Consider the following 24,551-nt stretch of genomic DNA (forward strand, 5'->3'; position numbering starts at 1 on the left):
AGACTTGCATACTTCTTTCGGCATTGGCTCGGGCCGAACCATCACCGACATGATATCGCTTACCAAGTGCGTCACTTTGAATCTCACCAAATCCCGTCTCTCCTTTGCAGATACGTGCCATGCGTCTATCGATCTTCTAGAATGCGTCATTTAATAGCGACCCGAACTCCCGGTGATGGCGCGGTCTACCTCGGAGATCAGTCGGCCCAGCATATACGGAAGCTCTGGTCACAACTACTCAAAGGTATAAAGACTGTGTCATATCCGGCTATGTAGCTCCAACAATCATAAACAGTTTCAATCTTCTATAACCTGTTCCATTACTCACATATCTCATCATGTCTTCCTCACTACCTGAGCAACACTCAGAAGCCCCCGAGCCACTACATCCACTCGAGACCGAAACGCTAGACACCCTTCGCAGCCGGGGCATTACTGAACATCCTCATGCCCTGGAGCCCAACTACCCAGCTATCGGACACAACGATAATCCCGTATTTCCCGAGGAATATGTCGTCGAAACAAGCACTGGCCTTGTCCCTCAGAGGACTCTCGAGCAAATCCGATCCAATGGATCTGTCTCATCTACCGAAGTTGCGACACCCGCAAACGAAAGAGACGCAGACCTCGAAAAAGGCGGAAATGGCCCCACAGAGTTCGTAACATTTACAATCAATGACCCCGAACATCCTTACAACTGGTCTCGCGCCTACCGATGGTACATCACCATGGTAGCCTCAGCCCTAGTCGTATGCGTCGCCTTCGGCTCCTCAATCGTCACCGGTGGTCTTGATCTAATCGAGGACCAATACAATGTCTCCCTTGAAGTAGCAATCCTAACCTGCTCAATCATGGTCTGTGGTTTCGCAGTCGGCCCACTCCTCTGGTCCCCCCTCTCCGAGATCATAGGCCGAAGACCCGTCTATATCATCTCACTCGGTCTATACGTCATCTTCAACATCCCCTGCGCCCTCTCCCCAAACATTGGCGGCCTCCTCGTGTGCAGATTCCTCTGCGGCGTCTTCTCCAGCTCAGGACTCTCCCTAGCAGGAGGCACAATCGCAGATATCTGGAGCATCGAAGAGCGCGGCATGGCAATCGCCTACTTCGCTGCAGCCCCATATTGCGGGCCCGTCCTCGGACCCATAGTAACAGGCTGGATCAACGTCGGCACCGGCCGTCTTGACCTCTTCTTCTGGGTGAATCTAGCATTCGCAGGCGCAATAATGGTGCTCGTCGCCCTAGTACCGGAGACATACGCCCCGATAATCCTCAAACGCCGCGCCGCAAAGCTCCGCAAAGAAACAGGAAACCCGAACATCATCACCGAGCAAGAAAAGACGAAACTCACGTTGGGCGATATCGCTCGCACAAGCCTCATCCGTCCCATCACGATGATCATGACCGAGCCAGTCCTCGACCTCATGTGCATGTATATCGTCCTCATCTACGCCATGCTGTATGCCTTCTTCTTCGCATACCCAGTCATTTTTGGCAACTTGTACAACTACAATGACGGCCAGATCGGCCTCATGTTCATACCGATCTTGATTGGCGCTGCGTTCGCACTTGTCGTCACACCTCTCATTGAGAATAATTTCAAGAAAATTTGCAGTCTTCGCGCACCAACACCTGAAGATCGACTCATTGCTGCTTTGATTGGCGCGCCGTTTATTCCAATTGCGTTTTTCTTGCTCGGTGCTACTTCCTACAAGCATATCATTTGGGTCGGGCCTGCCTCTTCTGGCATTGCTTTCGGGTTTGGAATGGTGCTTTGCTATTATGCTGTCAATAATTATATTATTGATTCTTATCAGAAGTATGCCGCTTCTGCTTTGGCTGCTAAGGTTTTCTTGAGGTCTGGTGGTGGAGCGGCTTTCCCGCTGTTTACAACTCAGATGTATGATCGTCTGGGCTTGCAGTGGGCTTCTTGGTTGCTTGCTTTCATTGGAGTTGCTATGGTGTTTATCCCCTATGTCTTCTACGTGTTTGGTGCTCGCTTGCGGGCGAAGCTTTCTCGGGACTAGAGGATGATCATTTCCAATTTTTTATCTATTTTGGGGTGGATTGCGGTTAATGGGAACATGGAAGACGAGATGGAAGTCTATGGCAGTGGAATAGTGAGAGATATCTTGGATGCGAAAAAAAAAAGGTTAATATTACTAGATTAGACTAGACTAGACTACTATAATGATGAATCTAATGACTTTGAATTTGGAAGATCAAGCCAGACTATACATCTAGAGTGTTAGGTATTGTGCATAAACGGCAAAATGCATACTCTTACTCTAAATATCGGAATACCACATAAGAAAAACGGATGTATGCTAGGTCTGTACTTTTCAAGACGTGGTTTGATCCCACATACTTCGCACAGTAACATCATTCACCCACTTGCCTCCAGTCTCGTCCTTCTGGGCCACGAACTTAACAGTCTTCTTCTCACCAGGAATCAGGGTGAATGAGTTATCCTCAAAGTAACCCACTACACCGGCGGGGTAGTCAATCCATGTGTACAGTGAGGCTGCACTCTTCGCCTCAACCGTGAAAACGCCAGTCTTGGCATCATGCGATAGACTGAGCTTAGGATCTTTCAGTTCCAAGTCTTTCGGATAGACAGGCGTAAACTGATTCCGATGTGTGAACGTAGTCAACCCCCCGGTCTCAGAATTAGGAAGATGACCCTGCGCAACAAGATCAATGACCAAAACCGCATCTTTCGTATTCGACAGAGAAAGCTTCGACACATTAGTCGAATAGATGTTCGTCGTATTCAACCCCCCAACAGAAAACGTTTTGCTTTTCGGCGTTCCAGCATTCCCGGGAATAGGCTTCCCAGCCAAATTAACCCAAGAAAGACTGACATTTCCACGAACATCTTCCCAAAGATCCGAAGTGACATACAAATCCAAATCTCCAGTCGAAGAATTCCAAAACGGAGAAACAATGACCGGCTTGAATATATCACGCGCAACATAATGGAGCACCTTCCAGCGCCCATCATACTCAATCCCAGCCCACGTAGGCGCCTGCCAGATATCCTCCAGTTGCCAATACAAAGAACCAAGCTGCCGCTCAGGCATGCCACTGCCACGCCGGTAGAACTGGATCTCGGACTTGTACATATCAGCCTGGAAATGTTGCGTCGCATGACACCAAGCACTGAAGTTCGCGACGGAGTCGTGTTTGTCCGGTGTTGGATAGTATCGCTGAACGGCTAGTGTCATCTCGCCCATGCCCATGGAGGTATTCTTATAATTATGGGTATCCGGACCATTGGCCGGGTAGTGATGGTTTCGGAGCATGATGGTGCTGCTGTTGAAGTGGAGGTCTTCGTCGTCGACGGCTTGCTGCCAGGTTTGTAAACTTGGCATGCTGTGATATCCGAATTCGTTGGCGAAACGTCCTACTGGATAGCCATCGAAGTCAAAGGCGACACTGCTGTCGTAGTTGTAATAATCTGTATCTCCGTAATAGTAACCCTCTGCGTCTGTGCCGTTATCGTAGCGCTCGACCATGGGGATTTTGGCGGAAAGGTCGACTTCCAGGAAACCGTTGTTTGTGCTGCTGGGCATGTATGATATTGAGCGTGAGTTCTCGTAAACGAGGGGAAGGATCAATGTGATGAAGAGGTGCTCGTAGTCGCCTACGTAGTCGGCGTATTGTTCTGGTGCCTTCTGCTTGGCTTCGGGTAATTCCAAGCTTTCAATCTCGTTTCCACCGGCCCACAAGGCGAGGGAGGGATGGTGGTTCACGCGTCGTACATTGTACACAACCTCAGCAGCGACATTGTCCAAGAATGGTTGGTCTGTTGGATATAAAGCATCACTGAATTGGAACTCGCTCCAGAGCAGGACACCACGCTCATCAGCAAGATCGTACATGAAGTCTGGAAGATAAGCACCTGAAGACCAGACTCGGAGCATGTTTTGATTTCCGACGACGACCGCGTCAAATAGTCGCTGCATCTTGGCTTCGGTGACTCGGGGCCAGAAAACGTCTGGCGGAATGAGATTGGATCCTTTGGCGTAGAATTCATGGCCATTCACTTCAAAATGCCAGTTCGCACCGGGAGCAACTCCCTGTGCTAATTGCTCTTCAGTAATGTTGGATCGGTTGAGAAAGATGGTGCGGAATCCGGTGCGCTTAGTGACACTTGCCAAGTCCTGCTTGCCGTCTTGGATTGTTACTGTGATATTGTACAGGTTTTGCTTGCCCAGGCCTGTAGGCCACCACAGGTTGGCTGCATCTGCATCAACCAGGGTGTTACCTGTGATAGTTTTCCCGGTGGCGACGACGTTGTTAAGCAATCCGGACTTCAGTACCTTGCCGGACCCAAGCTCCTTGATTTCGAACGCCATCGATGGCTTGCTAGGGAGAGATCCCAAATAGTCGATACTCGCGTTTACAACCCATGGCTGACTTTGATCAGGTGCTATATGATTGATTTGATCTTTCCGGTAGATGTCAAGATCGGTATTGAGAACATAGGCTCCTTCTTTATTCTCGAATTGTACGAGGAAAACCTTTTGCCATGGTCCGGCTGGCGAGAAGGCTGGGCCCCAATCCCAGCCAAAGTCGGACTGTTCTTTGCGGATGAACCAGCGGTTAGGGAATTCAAATGTTCCTTGAACTCCGGCTGGCCATTCTAAGTAAAAGTTAGGGGGTGGACTTCATTGTTACATTGAGCACTCACGGGGAGCATCCGGCTGGGCAGCAATATCATTGGCAATTTTGATGGCGCTTCCGAAGTGAAGAGACACAGATGGCGAGCCTTTGCATTTACTCAAAGCATCGGAGATGTCGAAGCTGTATTGTCGGAATTGGTTCTCGGTGGTCCCAATGAACTGGCCACAAAACTCGATTGTAGTGAAGGTATCTAAACCGTCGAACACAAGCCACGCCGACTTGGAATTGCTTGATCTGTGGGTCGTTAGCTAGATCTCATACGTAGAATATAGTCAGATCTCATACAAGCCTTGGATCGGTTTACTTGTGTAGGTCCAATTGTTGTTACCAATCCAACGCAAATTGAAGTCATTCAACCCATAATAACTGTAAAGCAGTCGTGTTAGTTCGCAAAAATATTATCAGTGAGTAGGAGAAACGAACGGATCGTCTATGACTTGCATTAGATCTCAACTTCATAATTTGATCCAAAGTATACATACCAATGGCACCAGCAGCAAATAAGTCTAGATGTGCCTGTGAAGGAACACGACCGGGAACACTGATATTCAGTGCCTTGCTACTAACCGTCCACCCATCACCGCTCAGATCCAGAACGCTCTGTCCCAAGGCAGCTGGGAAACACGGCAGTGCAGTCAGCGCGAACTGCTTCCAGGGATGCATAGTGACAGAAGTGAAAGCAAACTGCCTAGGCAATGTACCGGAGCGCGGTGACCAAAATCAGAAGGAAACCAGGCAATTTATCACTTTGCTACTACGTTAATTAACGGCAAAACATTGCATTCAACAGTCAATCTGACCCACCCAGTACATTTTCCCGGCCACTCCGGTTAAATTATGTCGGAAGGCTCGTCGGCAGCAGATGGGAATTTCTCGCAGTTGAACCCCTCTCACGAGCGGGGGAAAGCAACGGTAGCAGTGGTGAGTAGCGAGTCACCGGGGGATAAAGTCCTAAATGTCCCAGAATGGACTCGGCGGCGGGAGGAGGCGATGATCTACAGAGCTATGCGGAGAGGGGTCGTGGAGCTAGGCTGGGTTGAATGCTTGATTGGATCTTGACAGCGCCAGAGTAACAAGTAAGGTGTGATGTACTCAACTGAATGATTTATGACATTGCAATTTTCTTGACCGCCAGCTAGTTGGATTTATCCCTTGATTCCCAGTCCAAACGAAAATGACCTCGTGAATTGGTCTTAAATGCAGCCCATGCTATCAAATCTAGTATACAGATATGTTTCTATTTACACCCAAAGTCTTTCCTCTACTCCACGGTCAAGTTCTTGCGCATCGTCGCTACATCGTCCGCCGAGAATCCAAGTCTGGTCGTCAGATACCCTTCCACGCCATTCTCATACTGACTATGGAACGAATTTAAGAAGGCCTCCATTGCAGAAGCCCGGACACCACACAGTTCAAGCATGCCACGAGCCTCGGGGCTCAATTGACTGATATCGACCTGATCGGAGTCCATGTTAAGAGCAAAGGCTTCCATGAGATTCTCGCGGGCGCTTTCCAACCCCACTCGGGTGAGGATATAATCGTTGATAATTTCTTCGTGGGGGCGATCTATCAAAAGCAAGATGAGAGAAGACAGAACTCCTGTGCGGTCTTTGCCGGCTATATAGATTAGGGCCAATTAGCATCTGTCTCATCAACCCGATGACAAGCGAACACAAGAACATACCAGAGCAGTGAAAGATAAAAGGATCATCGGCATTATCTCGGATATGCTTGAAGACCTCTGTGAATCCTGGAACAGCGGCCTCGAGGATACCAGAGTACATCTTCACAAACCCACTGGCGCCCTTGTCCTCGCCAACGAAGTCGCGCAGGTTCAAGGTAGCCGGTCGCGCACCATATGGCATCCAGACGGTATCTACTCCCGGGACAGAAGGGGGCGGGGCTTTTTGTCGTTCGCCCTCGTTTCGCAGGTCGAAGATGGTGGTGATTCCTAGTTCGCTGGCAAGTATGCATTTGCCAGAGTCCATTATATCTGACAGGTTTCCTGATCGGTAGACAAACCCCGGGCGCAACTTGTTATCGTCATGGCTTAGGTCGCGGAAGTTTTGGACCCCTGGTATAGCGATGAATGGCGGTAGGGATGTGATCTTCTGCACCATGGGCTCCGGGATGGGAATGCTGATGTGGGTATTTAATACCTTTTGGATATTATCAGTGTCCAGCATGGTGATTGATGTATTTGTATGCAGTGTAGTGTATCTGTGTGTGCTATAAAAGAACAGAAACCTTCCAACCGAGCTATAAAGGCAGGTGAAGCATTTTGCGGCTATGTCATAGTGTCCAGCAAGGAAATAGTGGGGAATTGCCGTCATAGTTGGATGACGAACATTCTTTTTCGTTTTGGACTTCTCTCAGGTACGATGTTCTCATTGCATGGATTGCTTAACGCCACTTGATCCCTTCAGGGTCTTTTCTGTTTACACCGTGGCTGTTCCTGATTTCAGTTTGGCTAAAATGACAGACAGCGTCGAGATCTGTAAATTTCGCCGCACATTAATCAATTTTGCATTGCATCTTTATCTACCTCTGTCAGCCTTGATCTGATGTCTACCTAATTTTGATAATAATAATCAAATTGATGAGCCCGACTGATCTTGTTCGCCCATCTTCAAGGCCCTACCTAGCTAACTCGGACAACTGCGGACTCATAGAATTGAGAAGGACCACGCGCAGCTCTACCATTAGAACCATTTAAGTGCAGTGCTATAATCTTTGTCGGTGATAAACCGAGTAAAAGGAAATCCTTGTTAAGAGTAATTGTGTTGCAAGTGTGACAAGAAAGCTGTGTCGGGCCTAGGCAACATATGTTGAGAATATCAAGTTCGAACATGTAGATCAGTCCAACACAACAGATATTCGATAAGGTTAGATGCTACTCGGCAATTCCACTTTAAACCCACCTCCGCATACATTCTATGACCCTATTAACCCTATCATGTCCATGTTAACTGGGGTCCAAAGTGAGTTCGAAAGAAACGCTCGGTTGGCCGCGGGGCCGCGGAAGTGACGCCGACGCCGACGCCAACCGAGTCTCTCCGCATCCCTAGACATTCAAGACTCAACTACATCCCCCGCAATCTCTCCTTTCATACGAAAAGCAACATGTTAATATCGCGGCAACCAAAGATGTCTATCAAGCTCCTCGCTCGAAACAGGCTCGTTCGCAGCCAGATTCCGGTGACAGCATGCTCCCCCGCACGGAGATGGAGTAGCTCCATCTCGCAGCGGCCTGGGTCGGACAGGTGAGGGCACTTCAATATTTGGGGTTTGTGTATGGGCAAGCGCTAATTCCAATGTATTATAGTGTCCGCTTTCCGGGCGCGGTCAATAGCAAGTTCACTACCGATATGACCTTCCTCAAAGCCTCGGATTTACCCGCTATCCCTACTTATCGAGTCATGGATTCGGATGGTGAATTGGTTGATAAGACAAGACCGGCGCCTGATGTGACCGATGAGGAAGTGTTGACATGGTACAAAAATATGTTGTCTGGTTAGTTTGTTGTTCATTTATCGCGGAATCAAGGGATTGACTGTCGTGTAGTCAGCGTTATGGACGTCGTGATGTTTGAGGCACAACGACAGGGTCGACTGAGTTTCTATATGGTAAGTTGAAATTCCCAAGAAAGGAATGTGATGTTTCTAATCAATGTATACAGGTTTCCGCCGGCGAAGAAGGTATTACTGTGGGGTCTGCCGCCGCCTTAACACCAGACGACGTGGTGTTCGCCCAATACCGCGAAGCTGGAGTATTTCAGCAACGAGGATTTACATTAAAGAACTTCATGAGCCAACTTTTCGCCAATTGCAATGACACCGGACGAGGCCGGAATATGCCCGTTCACTATGGACAAAATTACCCTCGCATGGTTCGTATCCCCACTCTGAATTAATACAGTGCCTTGTCTAAAAGAAATACATAGCACACCATCTCTTCACCTCTAGCAACTCAGATCCCCCAAGCTGCAGGAGCCGCCTACGCGCTAAAATTGCAAGATATGCAAAGCCCAAACAAGGATCCACGAATCGTGGCCTGCTACTTCGGCGAAGGTGCCGCAAGCGAAGGCGACTTCCACGCTGCACTTAATATTGCTGCAACAAGATCATGTCCGGTAGTGTTTCTATGCCGAAACAACGGCTACGCAATCTCAACCCCAACACTGGAACAATACCGTGGTGATGGAATCGCCAGCCGAGGCGTAGGATACGGAATTGACACAATCCGTGTAGACGGAAACGATGTCTTTGCCGTACACGAAGCAATGAAAGAAGCAAGACGTCGAGCGCTCAGCGACGGAGGACGCCCTGTCCTTATAGAAGCTATGAGTTACCGTGTCTCGCACCACAGTACCTCGGATGACAGTTTCGCATACCGTGCGCGCGTCGAAGTGGAGGATTGGAAACGTCGCGATAATCCTATTATTCGGTTGCGGAAGTGGCTCGAGAACCAGGGGCTTTGGAATGAGGATAAAGAGAAGGAAACAAGGGATCAAATGCGCAAGGATGTGCTAAAAGAGTTTGGTGAGGCCGAGCAGGAGATGAAGCCGCCTCTCAGGGAGGCCTTTAGGGACGTTTACGAGGAGATCACTGAGGAGCAGCGGGAGCAGATGTCTGAGTTGAAGAGAATTCTCGAGACTTATCCTGATGAGTATGATCTGAGGGCTTATAAGGATGGCGCTAAGGGTTTGGAGTGAGGGCTATCGGTATTTTGGCTACGGTGCTTGCATTTAAAATGATCCATCACGGCGGCTACGTCTACATCATATTCAAGAGAAGGTTTTTACTAGAACAGTCTACTTTCTTTCCATCGGAATTGTGAGATCAAAGGACATAAAAAAATCGATTTGACTCAACTTCTATATTTCATATTGTTCGACAAAAGGAATAAACAGATAAGAGAGGGAATAAAATGAGAGTTTCAACCGTTAAAACTAGCGCATACGGTACACCTCTCCCTTGGGGATTATATCCCGTGGAAGGGGAGAATTCACAACCATAGCATCTTTCACAACGGAAAGCATAGATAGAATAGTGTCGTACTTGTCGTCAAAGGTAACATATATAGCCCCAAGACCCATACTAACAGCCAAATGAACAACATCAGTAAGGCTAGCATCCCCAGGGGTGCCCCTCACCATCATACCAACGTGATGATAGTACTTAATGTCGGAGAAATGCTGAATAGGAGGGAGGGAAACCCATCTGCCCCAAGTGTTCTCATACTCGACGATAAAATCCGCAGCGGCAAACCACTTGGGGATATTAGCCACGAGTTTAGTACCTGGGTTGAAAATGACAGTGTTCAATTTGCTACCTTTGGCAGCCTTTGAGAGCTGTTGGTAGTACGCGAGCTTGAAAGTGTCTCCCCCATCTGATCCTTCGTTGAAGAAGACTCCGTCGAGGGCGATGTTTTTGCCCTTGTACGAGGCCCAGTTGGAGTAGACGCCGACCTCGCGCTCAACATCTGTAATGGCCCTGTTCCCATATTGTGTCGAGATATAGCCTAGGAGCTTAGCATTGCCGTAGCTGTTTAGCTTTGCGAAGGCTGTGATCAAGACTTGATCGGGGAACGCTGTGGATCCCGGTCCGTTTTGTGGGTTGACGATAAGATAGAATGTCGTCTTTGGATGCGCTTCTAGTGAGTCGTGGACTGGCTTCCAATCTATTGTATCGGGCCGACTGTATAGAGGCACTAAGAGCGCGTGGGATTGCACGGCCGACACCAGCGTGAAGACCGTGGCGATGATGGAGAAAATCCTAAACATAATTGCGTTAAACTGGGTATTGGTTGGTTGTAGAGGATGGCTCATAGGTCAGAGTGTGAGTAGATACCATGGTAGATATCAATATCTGTAGAGAGAAACTTGCTAATTTATAGACGTCAGACCAGAAAGTTAGCAACCTGACATGAATCACCCGAAAACAAAGGAAACAAAACCCTCGAAAGGCGACAAAAGTATCAAAGGGCTCTGTCCTCTTATTATCTCTAAGACAAGGCAAAAGCTCGAGGGGTATAATGAGCCACTCGTTTCAATGAAACAGACAATGTTCTTTTATGCAAGTAGGGGCGGTTGCTGTGGTATATTACGAAAAGGTCACAGCAAACTATCAGACGCAGAAGGTGTGAACACTGAAATGTCGAGGGAACGAAGCCAAGAGCACATCGAAGCCCTAGCAATATCTGAAATTGGTAGCGATCTGGCTACGACGGAATAGATGCCACCATCATGTGGTGTAGTACTAGAAAATTCGATTTAACCTGAATAATACCTGCGAATTATGTCCTTCAACTAAAATTTTCCAAATGTCTGCCATCCATCCGTAACCAATCTTGGATATCTGTATGAAAAGGATCATTTTATATCTAAAGAAGCGTATTCTTTAATAAAAAATGGCAATGTATACCTAGGTAGTGATATACTATGACATTATCGTAGATAATGATATGGATGGCATCGCCCCACATCGCCCGCCAATCCGATATTATAGCGGAACCATCAAAAATTTCATTGCCAAAAAAGAAACTCCGATAGGGGGAATCGAACCCCCGGCTGTCGTGTGAGAGACGACGATGTTAGCCACTACACCATATCGGATATTGGATGCAGTTTCATCAGATTTCTGCCAATATAAGCCAGTTGAACTGGGGCGTTTGTGCAGCTACACTCAGAACGCCTCTTTAAAGGCCACCGCCAGCCTTACCAGCCCCAGCACATCAACCGAAAATCAAGAGAGCAAGTCATGGATTGCTGGAGCTGTCACTTTCCCTATTACAGGATGCGCTCGGATCAGAGCTTTATGATTCTGGTTGGTTCGTCATAGACGAAACAAGAAGGACTCCAATTTCCAAGAGGCACGATATATAACAGGATCCTATGCATTTGGAACCAAATTTTTTGCTGATGTCGGCCCCTCTCCGCTGAATGAACTTTTTGGAGACAGTGTTCATACTGAGTCTTGAGTGTTAGAATTGTATCATCGCCAATGAAATTGAAAATATAAAAGCGACTGATGTTATTCATATCGGGGAGTATGTACGGAATACACATCAATGGAGAATCGGAGGAAGAGTGTATCAAGTTGTTGAGGCTGCTCTGCCTAGCACTCTTTACCGAATTTTCTCTCTATATCTACAGAATTAGATCGTGTCTCGTTCTTTCGGAGGACCAAATATGTTGTTTTTCAACTGCCTCGCTAAGAAATAGCAGCTAAAAGGCGGGCGACGTTCAAATTCGGTTCTCTTGTATAGGCTGAGGTTGCTCAAGAGAAAATTAATATCCGAACTCTATGATCGTTTCATCCTGATATGAGTTAGTGGATGTCGCCGCATGACTCGACGAAAGCGATGATGTCTTGTCGGTTAAAAGTATAGTTAATTGCTAAATAGCCACCTATAAGTAAATCAGACTAATAAATTAGCAGCCCTGGGCATCATAATTGTAGTTAGCGCTTTTTGAGTAATAGAATTTACATCAAAATTTGCCTCTAATGTATCAAATTCTTGGCATTTTAATGCACCCCATAAATTATCAATCAAACATCATGATATTCGCAATTGTTGGGCTTAGGGGGCAGCTGGCATGTAGTTTTACTATGTGGCAGCATATGAAACTGAAGTATCTAATGCCCCTAGGCTCTGTCAGCTAGAGTCAAACAGCATTTCATTTTTCGCAGTTTTATCACTTTCATCTGATAGAGCAAGGGGTCTTTCCAAAGTGGTCGTAGTGATTGACACTAGGAGCTATTCCATGGCGCGTGATAATTCGAGCAGTGTTTCAGCTCGGGTGAACTTGCCTGGTCATCTGTCGACTAAATTTACAACGCGCTTCTTCCATAGCTTCACAACTTCCATCCTTTCTGTTCTGTACTCAACCCAATCTATCGAAATCACACCGCTTCTACCAAACCAGTACCCTTTTCCAATCAAGTTATTGTCTATATCATGACGGAAAGTATCGACCTTGATGTCTCGAAGCGGCCAGATTTGACTCAGAGCTAAGCGGATATTCTTCGCATCTTGAATGAGGCCTTGACGTCTCAAGTCGACCCCGCCGCGGCATCGGCAGATCTGGCCAGGTCCCTGCGGGAACACATCTCCTCGCAGGGGTCTGAATCATCCAAAATCACCTCTGACGTCCTTTGGGACCTCTGGGCGATGTTACTGGAGGTGGTGGGCATTGTGCCTATCGATCATCCGGGGCATGAGATCCTCATTGCAGCTGTTGATGATCTCCGACGGGAAGGTGGAGCGGTCGTGGGCAGCGGTGATGTGAGGAACTATCAATACCAAAAAGCCACTAGACGCTAGGCTAACATCTTTGTGTCGACAGAACTCACTAAAATGGGAAGATTTGCCTCAATTAAGCATGTATCTCTTTGACAAATGGGCCGGTAAGCAAGCCCAAAGCCTCAAATTTGTCTCTTACGCACGCGCAATTCTAATATCAAAGAAGATCCCACAGATCTCGACGACTATTCATCTGAAGACATTGAGGCATGAAAGCGGTTCAACTCGTTTGCTTCACGCCTTGTGTCTGATGGCTTTCAGTCGTGGATCGTGCTTGCTTATTGGGAGATCGCCGCCGGCCTGGAGACTGCTCCACAAGAAGTAACCGTGTTTAAGTGCAAACTATGGGTCACGACAGAGTGGCTGATCCGATGTGGGAGCATCGAATTCCAGGATTTAAGTTCCACTGAAGAGTTGGATGCTCGGGATTTGGCATCTATTAAGCCTGAGCCTTTGTGTGAGGACATTTCCCCATGCAGCGTTCAGTGTTGGGATCTCTGGCAGTCAAGGCTCGTGGAAATTACCCACAATAAATGATCTAAGGAATCCACTCGTGATGATTTCTCGCTCGGTGCATCGTCCCTGTCCCGTCTGGATTAGGCTGTTGCTGCGAGGCATAGATCGCGCTATAACTTTGAAGCTGAAGGCCAATTATCAAGGGACGAAGAAAGCAGCGAGACTGTAGGTAATTGAAAGAATTTTTGAAAGGAGTAACACCCAAAGGAAGAAAAAATTGGAAACCCTACGATTCTGCCCTGCAAAACCAAGCACAGTTGTCGAGTTTCTGCCATTACCTCGACTCCCACCGTATCGGATATTGTTTATATACATCCTCAACTTTCGAAAAACATAAGCCAGAAATACAGTGTGGATTACTGCACACTCCTGTTTCTACACCCAGTTTCCAAATGTTTAAAGCTAACCAAACCAGTAGACATGTTACAAGTTGTTAAGAAATGAAAAATGATATCTGTTCATGCTTTGAAATATCTCAACTTTCGTGAAAAAGCCCTCGCATTTTCGCAATTCCAAGTGTAAGTCCTCCTGTCCGAGGTACTCGGCCTGGAATCCAGACAACATTACTTGCTTGGTCAGGTACAAGCTTGTAAAATCGGTCACTATTTTGAGGGTTGGTGAACATCAGTTTAAACACACAGCCGTAGTCTTGAGTCTGCTTCACAATATCGATAAGTAGGCTGAACACTACTTCGCAGTCCTTCATGTGGGAGGAAGAAGTCTCATAAATGGTGACTGCGTCGATAAGACAGAAGACTATGACGTCGGGGGGCAGGTGGAAAATTAGGCGCTGGAAGATTTGGCAAAGCATATCGATACTTTCTGCATCTTCTTGTGAGATTTGGTTGACTGTTTGTAGCCCAAACTCCGGATAAGACATCAAAAGTTGGGCGACCAGACTTTTCACGAGGCTGGTGATTCCAGAGTTTGAATCATAGCTGAGAGAGTGCATGTTGCAGAAGAACGAAATAGTGAAGACATGATTGTTTTTTTGAATGGCCACTGAATCAATCAGGTTGGCAGGGATGAAAGAACACAGCCTTTCATTGCTGCGAGCATTGGCGTTTATAAATATCACGGACGATGTATTCGTCGATATCCAGGTCTGCAGCTTTGGTGACTGCATTATGGCAATAATCCGATCCTGAGCATCTCTTTGTAACTTCCAACCATCTCTAAGACTGGTCGCAACGTCTTTTGAGACCACATTATTGTCAAATTCTAGGACCTTCAATGCTCTATCTCGTGCCCTCAGATAATCTATTTTCAGATTATTAGCTCGAGGAAACACTCGTAGGATACCACGGAAGATCAGCTTACCTTGCATAGCTCTTCTAGATATAGCTTCTTTGTTTGCAGGAAGAATTGGGCCTCTGACTGTGATGGCTTAATAATTTTGTTTCTCAATTGGTACTTTCGCCTCACATACCTTGGCGCGTGTTGGGATCTAACCGATCATGGCATGCCAGGAATTGCTCCGTAATTATCTGAAGGTTTCTTAGGCGACCATTGATTGTCTGAAGCGTTTTTCGATTTGTCATATTCTCCGAATGAAGTTGACCTTCGAAAGTATTAAATTGAGCGAAAGATGACTCAAGGCATTGGAAAAGTTCTTTATGATCTTGCTGGGTCCGAAGGTCATGCGCCTGAAGCAGTTCACTTGTCTCGGAGATTTTCGCATAGGAACATAGACGAGCCAAGCTCTCGAACCGTTCAGACTGAACTTTAAGATCTTGAACCAGAGTGCTCAACTTATTGTTGTAAGCAGATTGCTTCAATATGCTGCCCGTTATTTTGACTGTCATGCAATGTCAAACAATAAACTTTAATGATCATATGAACGTGTACTATCATACCTAACGACTTTGTTTTATACCAAGAGAGAATGTGCTGAAGTAGCTTGAGTGTTGTGACATACAGGGCTGTGCTGCACTGTCGAAGTTCTCTGGGTTTGTTGAATATATTGGTGGCTCTGTTAATGCAGGTTAACAGGGTGGGAATCTCCTCTAATGCCGTCGAGATTTCGGCACGTAGATCAGCTAATCGTGCGGCAGCCTTTGAGTGATGAGCAACTTCAGGTTAAGGTCATTCAATAGGCAACAACATACCCCTAGTATGAGTTTAAATCCTCCACTTATGACGGAAACCCAATCCGAAGTGGATGGGAAGAGACCTAGCCACGCATCAAAGGCTTTGTTGTTCTTGCCAAAGTTATGAAATGCGATGCGTATCTTATTCCAGGCCCCCGAATTTGAATTGTAGATCGCTGATGCTTTGTTGACTACTTCAAGGACCTCCTCCCAGGTATGGACCTTACAACCTGTGATATTGTTCTGGAGACCTTTTTCATTGATGGTCTGCTCAAACACCACCATTGCCTGTTGGAAATTCTCCCGTTCGGAGATGGCGTCTCTATATATATTCATTTCTCTATAATTTGTCAGGGTTCAGGGTCTCAATCTGGGGGGAAGGGGGCCGGGATCATAGATGAGTTTCGTACAGCAGATCATCTGGTTCATCCTCTGATTCCCTACTTCTAGAGCCTGACTGTATTGTAGCGATAGCTTTTGATTCCGAAGGCCTGTCAGTCTGCATCAAAGTCTCTGGTGGTGCATTGCAGCGACTCTCCCCATCTCTGAGAGTTTCGAGGGCTGGGTGAATTTCGGATTTTGGTTTTCTTCGCATGAATCCATCTACTAGATTACCCAGTCGATGATGGGATTGCATGCCTCCTGCGTTAGCTTGGTTGCGATCCATCCTAGAACTGTCCAGGAGACAGAAGATAAATTTTGCGCTTAAACAGCCGGAATTATGTCTGCTTTGTTCTTACGGGAACCCAGAGTTGGATCTCTGCGCAATAGAGTAGAACAAAAGTAGATAATAGAGGAGGCAGCTAAGCTCGCAGAAGAAGGGGCTGGAGAACAGAAAATTGTTCTTCAAACTTATGGCGAAGTGGGGATAAAGCGCTGGTGATTAAAGCCACCCGACCTATGCCATTTTATTCGAATAGTACAGTAAGATTAGAGACCCCGAGAGCCACTGGTGAGAAAAAAAGGCTGTCCAATCACTTTACTAGTTGAAAGCGAGGCTCTCGCTTCCCCCATCAACCCGAGATAGGCGCCCGGGTGAGCATGGTCATGCATGATGCATGCATGGGAGTGTTACAGCCTCGCGTTGACTTGGTCGACCTTCATTCGTGCAGCAGCAGCACTTGGCGAAGCGCTGTTGGACGAAAGGGGCTGAGATTTGCATTCCGGGGCATCTTCTTTTCGGCTTGTTCATTTTGTAATTTCATTTTCTGCTGACAAATATTAATAGACACTTGCTTTCGATATAATTGGTTCTTGAAAGCTGTCCCGGATCAATGAGAAAGGACAAGCTGAGAGTTTCACGGCTGGTGACAGCTTTGGGGGCGCTTGATCGGACGCCAAAGCTCCACTAGTTCGCGGTCTAGTGTCACCGAAGTGTTTGCCCTCGATGCTTCAATCTAGTCATATCAAGATTAACATCAAGGAGAGGGTAAACACAACGATAGCAACTAGAATATCCGCAAAACAAGTCGTTCAGACACCTGGAAATGTCAAGGTGTTTTGCGTATTAGTTCACAATTCCTCAAAAATTAGGATGAATGAACGCTCAGACGATTTACAGTAAGCTCACTAGCCCCGGCCCCATTCACGTAATGTTTTCAGAGAATCAGCTGCATAAATTACAGAAACCCCTCATTTGAGCCTCTGTCCCGAAATATAAAGGGCTGAAATCTGAAGTCGAGCAACTTGAATTTCCCCGATCTTCATATTTATACTGTTGTTTAAATTTCAGGTTTCCGAAGAAATCACCACCAATCTTCAGCGAGATTAACTGCAAGTATGCATAGTTCCTCCGTGTCAACGGGTGAGACCCAGTCACCACTTCAGGATGCGAGTCTCCTATTAGACACCACCGGCCCTAAGGGCAGGGATGGTGTGAACGAGAAGCAGCTTTTGAGCCAGGCAAAACCAGAGTCCGGTGCCAGCATTCTTGGTGGAGATGGAAGTGCTGGTGAGTGTAGTAAAGCTTGGTCCCTTGGCATTCCCTAACTTCAAAATAGTGAAGAATGAAACTGAAAAGCCGTCAAGGTTTGTATTGATTCATAGCAACATCAGATTTCCTTAATAACATGTTTTTGCAGCAGTCTCGTAAAGAGTAATGAACCTCTTCAGGAAACAGCCGGTGCGACGACTAATCAGGAGCCTGAGCCCTTACAAGAAATCAAAATCACAAGAGTGCCTCCAGAAATGTGGCGAAAGGTTAAAAAGGAGCGCAAAGTCGATACTACAAAGAGTGTTCTTCTAGTTTCGTCCAAAGGGAGCAGTAGTCTTCTACTGCAAAAAACCAGACAAAAACACACAGAGTCAAAATCCAAAAGTGAGGTCTCCGAGGAAAAGTCTGATGCACCAAATCATATCTATGCGCCTTATCGTTTGGCCGTCAATTCCACATATCTCCTGAGTGTGTTGGAGAAATACACTGGAATTCTTTTTACAGAGGAGCAGAACGTCCTGGTGAGGCCTTTCAAGTACCTTGTGGAGATTGAACAAGATATTCGGGAGGCTTTTCACACTTCCAGAGTAGCATGCGAGCAGGCGAGTAATGAGCTAGCTCAGTCTGTACAAGAAGCCGAAACTCGCGGAGCGCAGGCGGAAGAAAGAGTGGAAACACAAACTGAGGGAAAGGGCCCGGAAAAGTTCAAGGAAGCTGTTATCCGTATGACACGCGAGCGAGATGAACTTGGTTGTCTCGTTGAATTTATGGATGTCGACATGAGAGACATATTCAGCGTCAGACGACAAATTCAAACACAATCAGTGGACAAAATAGCGTTCGAACACCTGTGGCAATTTTTCAAACCCGGTGATTTGGTTTACAGCTGCCCCGAGAATGATGAGATCCGACGACAAGCGTATCGAATTCTTCATGTCACTGGTGGGAGAGTGTGCTTTGATACCACGCGGAGATCCTCATTCGATCCGATCAATGATAGACAATGGGAATCCGACTCTGAAAACGATGAGAAATGCTGCGACGCTGTGAGATGCTCCGGGACCGAGACAACAAGCTTCATCATCGATTGTTTTTATCTTGATTCTGATGGGACTGCTCTAGCCCCTAGAGGTAAAAGATTTGTGGTGACGCCGTATAGCGCGGAAAGGCTGGTTAGCTTGCTCCCCCTACAACACCTCTTCCTTGATCCAAAACATCAACAAATTAAGAATGATCTGATCAAAAGAGGTGCTCGCTTTCTTCAACTAGCACCACGGACACATTTGTTGTACCACGGGACAACCCTCAACGAATCTAATAAAGTTCAAAGCAGCTACAATAATTTTGAGATTCAAGCAGCAGAGGTACAGTTCAAAAATCGGATTCCAGGAAACTACTAATGGTTCCTTGGTAGGTTCATGGCGAGGTTATCATCGACCAAGGGTCGGGAGTGCAGCACTTTCGCGAGCAGTTCTATAAGTGGAGCCTGAAAACCAGTGGGCGTATTGTTCAAACCCCCACAAAGACCGACAAGAGAGAGATTCTCGATTATTTCCCTAAAAAGAGTGATGGAGATTGGGTAACGGATGTCTTCGATGATTCTATCTTTGAAGAGAATAGGCGACAAGAGTTCATGGGGACTACAGAACTGGGAATCAGACGCATCATCAACAATATTTCGATATCGGATGATGAGCGAATACTTCTTCCACCTCGTCTGTATGGATATTCTTTGCTGGACCACCGGTGGGCCTCATTTTACATCAATATTCTTAAAGAAATCTCCATGGAACGAGCACAAGAAGGCTGGTCCAAGTTGGAGGACTTGGTTTTACCTGATCAACACAAGACCATTCTCATGGCATTGATTACAAATCAAGTTCGTTTGCCATCTTATACAACCTCCAATGACTCGGAACCGACCCGTGATCAATTCTCAATGGATGTTGTTTCTGCCAAAGGCAAAGGCTTGATCATTCTACTTCATGGCGCACCCGGTGTCGGCAAAACATCCACAGCAGAATGTATCGCCGCAAAATTGAAGCGACCTTTGTTGCCAATAACTTGCGGAGATATCGGCACTAGCGCTCAAGAGGCTGAGAGAAATCTTGATTCATTTTGCACTCTAGCCCATCGGTGGAGGTGCGTACTGTTGTTGGACGAAGCCGACGTTTTCTTGGCAAAACGCGAGCGTGGTGATATCAAAAGAAACAGCCTGGTTTCCGGTAGGTATTTGAGAAGCTCCAGTGCTAAGTGGCATTGACTTTGAATGGAGCCGTTAGCTGACTTAAGGTGGTAGTTTTTCTTCGAGTGTTGGAGTACTTTTCCGGAGTCATCATATTGACAACCAATCGAGTTGGCGAGTTTGATGAAGCCTTCCGATCGCGAATTCATATTTGTCTCTATTATCCAAAGCTGGAACAAGATCAAACCAAAGAAATTTGGGATATGAACATCCAGCGAATCAAGAAAAGTAACTTGGAAATCGATATTGACGAAAGGAAGATCAAAAGATATGTCGATGAACACTGGAAAAAGAACGCGAAGCGACCCACTCGACGCTGGAACGGCAGACAAATAAAAAATGCATTCCAAACAGCCATCGCGCTCGCCAATTGGGACTTCTTTGAGGAAGGCAATACCTCTGGGCTGGAACGACCGCGCATTACGGTAGACCACTTCCGACATGTGGCCAAGATAACTGCACATTTTGATGATTATATCAGTGATATCCACGGAGCACCCGAAGAAGATGCTTATGGTACTCTCGCAGAGAGAGATGGGCTTCGCAAGGACGCTCGTCCAACTTCGAACTACCGCAATCAAGGAAATATGCATAGGCGTCGAGAGGCAGAACCAAGAGCTTTCCGACGCGACGCCTCCTATGATAGTTCTGTTAACCAGGATGAGGATTATAGTCAGGATGACAGCGGACCTGAGGCCATGAGAGATGGGGATTTTGATGCTGGGTATGATTCTGATGAAATCAAACAATTGGAGCTTCAAGTGAAGCTTGCAAAACTGAAGAAGGGGCGCAGGAATAAAACAACGACACCATGGCAACGGGGTAGAGACGAAGAAGACAGAATTTCGAGGTAGAGAGAACTTTGCGGAGGAAGGGGGGGGGGGGGGGGGGTATCGGCGATCGAGCATGAGATATTTGGTTTTAGGTATATAGAGACTTGAAGGGAGGGAAAGAGAAATTTGCGGCGTCCACGTCCACGGGTCACTATTGGTATGACTAACTAAATACGTAACTAGTAGTTATTGCAATACAGATATTTACTAAGTTCATATTGGCTAGGTAGGACCACAAATTTTGCGGTCTCATTGTATGTTAGCCCCAACATGGTCTCCGACACCCTCCAGTAATCATTACCATAATCAAGCGATTTAATCATAGACTACAGCCCGTAGGCTATTTGACCGGCACATTCTCACTATCCATCCACCCTGGCTCACATTGAATGATACAACTACGAGCTAAATCCACCGAGCCATGCACAGCATGTCGGATGTGTGCTATCTGGAGCGCCACTTGAAGCGGGCCGTCCCGACGATGACGGACCATAACCATGGAAGATTTCAGAAGAAGTGTTTTTATCTCCACAGAATAAGAGGGACATTTCTGTAGCGTCTATCAGGGCTACAAAAGAGGCCCACTCGGCGATGTAGAACAATAAAGCAGGACATTAAACAGTCTCACGACATTCTGATGGCAGAATAATGATATTTCAGCTAGGCATATACATATCTAAGGAGAATACTTTGATTGAGATTTGAACCATATTCAATATTTTGCAACTTTCTGTGGAGGCTACTAAGTAGCATCGGGATGGCTTGCACCGTTAGTGGCTTCTGTGTGGTTTTTACGGAATTAGACTTAGAGCCTTCTCTCACAGGCTGTTAACCCAATTTGGAAGGGGCTCAATCAACAGATCTTCGTTGTATCTATCAATCCTGCGTACCTCATCGATATAATAATCAATTAATTCGTACCTTTGATAGCCTGCTATCGATCGTCATGGGGCGTATCGCATTGCCATATTTGATAATGACAATCATGGCAAACTGATGGGGGACTTTTTTAGCTCTCATCTTGAGCTGACTGTCTCAACCCAACCAGGCATGTTTTGATTTCACTATCAATATAATCCCTGGTAATTATATAATTTGGAATACGTTCTCCGTCGAGGTTCGTATATATTATCGTATGGAGTCACTGCTGATATACGCCAGTCACGGCATGTTCTTCATCCTTGAGATATTTGGAATTGTACGAGATGAGGCAAGAGATGCGTGATTGGTGAGCTATTAGATACCCCGAAAAGCCCCATTAACTAGTAATAAGTGAGGGTCGAATATGATTGGCTGTCAACGGGATTGTGTCTGGCCCGTTGATCTTTATCTTAGCTTTCTTGGATTGCAACCAATATGATGTGACATGGTCAGAGATGGTATAGAAGGAAGATTATATTTTCTAGTGTTTTCACCTGTACTTGACACGATCTGAAGCATGATGACGTGGAGCTTTTTGAAGTCGAACTCCTTAGGGCAAGTCCGAAACTCCGAGAGGCACGAGGCTCCACCTTCTTGATTGGCGTCGGAGTTCTGCGCTGATCCACTTTGGATGAATCTATATAATTGAAGTCGTGTAGACCAGACACAATTCAACCATTACCTTTCTTATTTCCTCTCTCCAGTGTATCAATGACTCGTGTACTTCTGACTGGTGGGAGCGGCTTCATTGCCGCTCATGTACTGGAGGCCCTTCTAGCCCGAGGCCACTCCGTCGTCACTACTGTTCGTTCTCAGGCCAAAGCAGATGCTATTAGACAAGCCCACCCGGAAATGGCAGAAGACCGTCTGTCATTTTCCATTGTCGAAGATATTGCTCAGCCAAATGGTATAGTCAATCCTGTCATCGAAAACCCTCGCAAGGCTTACTGAATCGGGAAATAGCTTTTGATCTAGCTGTTGTGACGGACCCGCCCTTTGAAGCTGTCATTCACACGGCCAGTCCATATCATTTCCATGCCCAAGATGCCCAGGAGCTCTTGGCTCCAGCCATAATAGGCACAACAGGGATTTTAAAATCCGTTCAGAATCATGCGCCCTTCGTGAAACGAGTAGTCGTCACTTCGTCTTTTGCTGCAATCAACGATGTATTTGCCACATCCGCCGAAAAGGTTTACTCAGAGGTATACAACACCCACAAAGCAAACTCTAGTCTCGATCTTGGACATTCAATAACAAAAATTTTAGGCGGACTGGAGTCCCATCACAAAAGAACAGGCAAATGACAGTCCTGCCAATGCATACCGCGCAAGCAAAACGTTCGCTGTAAGATCTCTGCTGATATGTCAATCAACTGTGAAATTTAGACAACTGACTCTTTACCAACAGGAGAAAGCAGCGTGGGAATTTGTTGAGAGAGAAAAGCCAAACTTCACACTCGCCGTCATCAACCCACCCCTGGTCCTGGGGCCCGTTGTTCACAATCTCGTCTCTCTCGATACCCTAAATACCTCCAACCAGCGCATCCGAGACCTCGTTTCGGGCGCAGCCAAGACCCGTTGTCCGCCGACGGGGAACTACCTGTTCGTGAACGTGCGTGATCTCGGTCTTGCCCATGTCCTCGCCGTTGAGAAGGAAGATGCCGGAGGGAAACGGTTTTTCGTCGTCTCGAGTCATTTTTCGAATGCTGAGATTGCCAACATAATTGGGGAAGAGTTCCCGGAGTATAAGATGCGCCTCCCTACTGGAGATGCATTGAAGCCAGGGGAGTATCCCGCCGAGGGGGTGTATGGGTTCGACAATACACGTGCGCGAGAGATTTTGGGTATTCAGTTTAGGCCCTTGAGAGAGAGTATCGTTGATGCTGTAAAGAGTCTTTTGCCTCTGGGTGTTGATAGAATCTAAGAGCCTTATTTTACTAGAATAATCATATAGTACTGTTTCCTCTGTGACTGAATCTCGATATTTCTTCGTGTTATTTGCGGGTGACTTCCACATCGAGGATAAATTATGCAACGAAAATAATTTGAATGTCTGAGGCTACCAATATTGGGAATAAGATGACCAAGAGATATGCGCTGGTAGCCGTTTAATCACATTGGTATGTCGGCAATGAGTAGTAGATGATACAAGCTCAGGTCTTGGTCCAATATAACATGGAGGCGTCAAACCAAGAGCATTGTTCATAATCCACAGATGCAAGATGCAAAGAGCAAAGCTTTGATACTTGGCGCAGCTGTTTTTGGTCCAATGATCTCACAGGCTTCTAGATCCTTTCGAATTGGGCATCCCGAAACTCCTTCGGGCAGTCTATACTTCCGTTTTCAGGCTAGAAGAGACAAAGACCCAGGTGGGAGAGAAGATGACTGCTGAAAGATAGATATGTTCTCATCACAATTTTCAGTTCAGTTGAGCTCTCATCATGCAGTCGTTGTATGATTGAGTTAAAATGCAAGCCATTGCATATCCGCAACAACGAGAATATAGCGAGCAGCAAACAATTCGCCGGAACTATCTTGCAGATAGTTAGTCGGACCTCTCGTCACATTCCGCTCGCCTTCTTTTTATAAACTTCTCCACGGCGTATCTGACCCGACTGAGATGTGGCCATATCCTATGTTCCCTTCACTCCCCTCACTCGCGGCCGCATATGTACACGTACACGAGTCACAATTTCGAAATGCTATCCATATTCCGATGGATATCCAGTGTGAAAACAAGTATGGCGGATGGTGTTTTGGCTTATTCTTTTTTTCGCGCACCTGGAACCGCCGAATGTGCTGGGAGGCCTTGCTCGCCCGAGTGAAATCAAATCAAACTCGAACATGTCACCCTGGACATGACGTGGATCTCTCATATCTGGGAAACTCCTGTCAGTCTAAACTTGACGATGGCAGCGTTGAGCCAAGTCGTATAAACCTTACGCGCATTGGTGCGTTCATCTCAAGCCACACCCACTGATGAGATAAGCAGCTTGAATGGACCCGAGGACCACACCA

At 46.6% G+C, this 24,551-nt stretch overlaps 8 protein-coding genes across 8 annotated transcripts; 4 read left to right on the forward strand and 4 right to left on the reverse strand.

Annotated features, from left to right (window-relative positions):
• Nucleotides 1-338: 338 nt before the first annotated feature.
• N7511_001270 (MFS transporter) lies at nucleotides 339-2,027 on the forward strand (the record flags this gene model as incomplete). The annotated part of the gene is made up of 1 exon (XM_057123695.1): nucleotides 339-2,027. The coding sequence occupies one exon, from the start codon at nucleotides 339-341 to the stop codon at nucleotides 2,025-2,027; it is 1,689 nt and encodes a 562-aa protein (XP_056989428.1).
• A 315-nt stretch (nucleotides 2,028-2,342) lies between these two features.
• N7511_001271 (uncharacterized protein) lies at nucleotides 2,343-5,352 on the reverse strand (the record flags this gene model as incomplete). Its single annotated transcript, XM_057123696.1, has 5 exons — nucleotides 2,343-4,648; nucleotides 4,697-4,923; nucleotides 4,975-5,055; nucleotides 5,113-5,119; nucleotides 5,172-5,352. 5 exons carry the CDS (start codon nucleotides 5,350-5,352, stop codon nucleotides 2,343-2,345), a joined length of 2,802 nt encoding a protein of 933 aa, XP_056989429.1.
• A 598-nt stretch (nucleotides 5,353-5,950) lies between these two features.
• On the reverse strand, nucleotides 5,951-6,875 carry N7511_001272 (tyrosine-protein phosphatase; the record flags this gene model as incomplete). Its single annotated transcript, XM_057123697.1, has 2 exons — nucleotides 5,951-6,306; nucleotides 6,374-6,875. The coding sequence occupies 2 exons, from the start codon at nucleotides 6,873-6,875 to the stop codon at nucleotides 5,951-5,953; spliced, it is 858 nt and encodes a 285-aa protein (XP_056989430.1).
• A 937-nt stretch (nucleotides 6,876-7,812) lies between these two features.
• Nucleotides 7,813-9,403, forward strand: N7511_001273 (thiamine pyrophosphate-dependent dehydrogenase E1 component subunit alpha; the record flags this gene model as incomplete). The annotated part of the gene is made up of 5 exons (XM_057123698.1): nucleotides 7,813-7,952; nucleotides 8,015-8,202; nucleotides 8,254-8,315; nucleotides 8,369-8,578; nucleotides 8,633-9,403. 5 exons carry the CDS (start codon nucleotides 7,813-7,815, stop codon nucleotides 9,401-9,403), a joined length of 1,371 nt encoding a protein of 456 aa, XP_056989431.1.
• Nucleotides 9,404-9,640: 237 nt separating this feature from the next.
• Nucleotides 9,641-10,474, reverse strand: N7511_001274 (spherulation-specific family 4 protein; the record flags this gene model as incomplete). Its single annotated transcript, XM_057123699.1, has 1 exon — nucleotides 9,641-10,474. The coding sequence occupies one exon, from the start codon at nucleotides 10,472-10,474 to the stop codon at nucleotides 9,641-9,643; it is 834 nt and encodes a 277-aa protein (XP_056989432.1).
• A 3,513-nt stretch (nucleotides 10,475-13,987) lies between these two features.
• N7511_001275 (uncharacterized protein) lies at nucleotides 13,988-14,464 on the reverse strand (the record flags this gene model as incomplete). Its single annotated transcript, XM_057123700.1, has 1 exon — nucleotides 13,988-14,464. The coding sequence occupies one exon, from the start codon at nucleotides 14,462-14,464 to the stop codon at nucleotides 13,988-13,990; it is 477 nt and encodes a 158-aa protein (XP_056989433.1).
• A 2,917-nt stretch (nucleotides 14,465-17,381) lies between these two features.
• On the forward strand, nucleotides 17,382-20,634 carry N7511_001276 (ATP-binding protein; the record flags this gene model as incomplete). Its single annotated transcript, XM_057123701.1, has 5 exons — nucleotides 17,382-17,553; nucleotides 17,603-17,630; nucleotides 17,687-18,899; nucleotides 18,950-19,760; nucleotides 19,835-20,634. The coding sequence occupies 5 exons, from the start codon at nucleotides 17,382-17,384 to the stop codon at nucleotides 20,632-20,634; spliced, it is 3,024 nt and encodes a 1,007-aa protein (XP_056989434.1).
• Nucleotides 20,635-22,245: 1,611 nt separating this feature from the next.
• On the forward strand, nucleotides 22,246-23,457 carry N7511_001277 (SDR family oxidoreductase; the record flags this gene model as incomplete). Its single annotated transcript, XM_057123702.1, has 4 exons — nucleotides 22,246-22,441; nucleotides 22,498-22,736; nucleotides 22,801-22,878; nucleotides 22,942-23,457. The coding sequence occupies 4 exons, from the start codon at nucleotides 22,246-22,248 to the stop codon at nucleotides 23,455-23,457; spliced, it is 1,029 nt and encodes a 342-aa protein (XP_056989435.1).
• Nucleotides 23,458-24,551: the final 1,094 nt, after the last annotated feature.

This window comes from Penicillium nucicola (assembly GCF_028828085.1).
Source record: "Penicillium nucicola strain IBT 29836 chromosome Unknown utg000001l, whole genome shotgun sequence".
NCBI classification, from domain to species: domain Eukaryota; kingdom Fungi; phylum Ascomycota; class Eurotiomycetes; order Eurotiales; family Aspergillaceae; genus Penicillium; species Penicillium nucicola.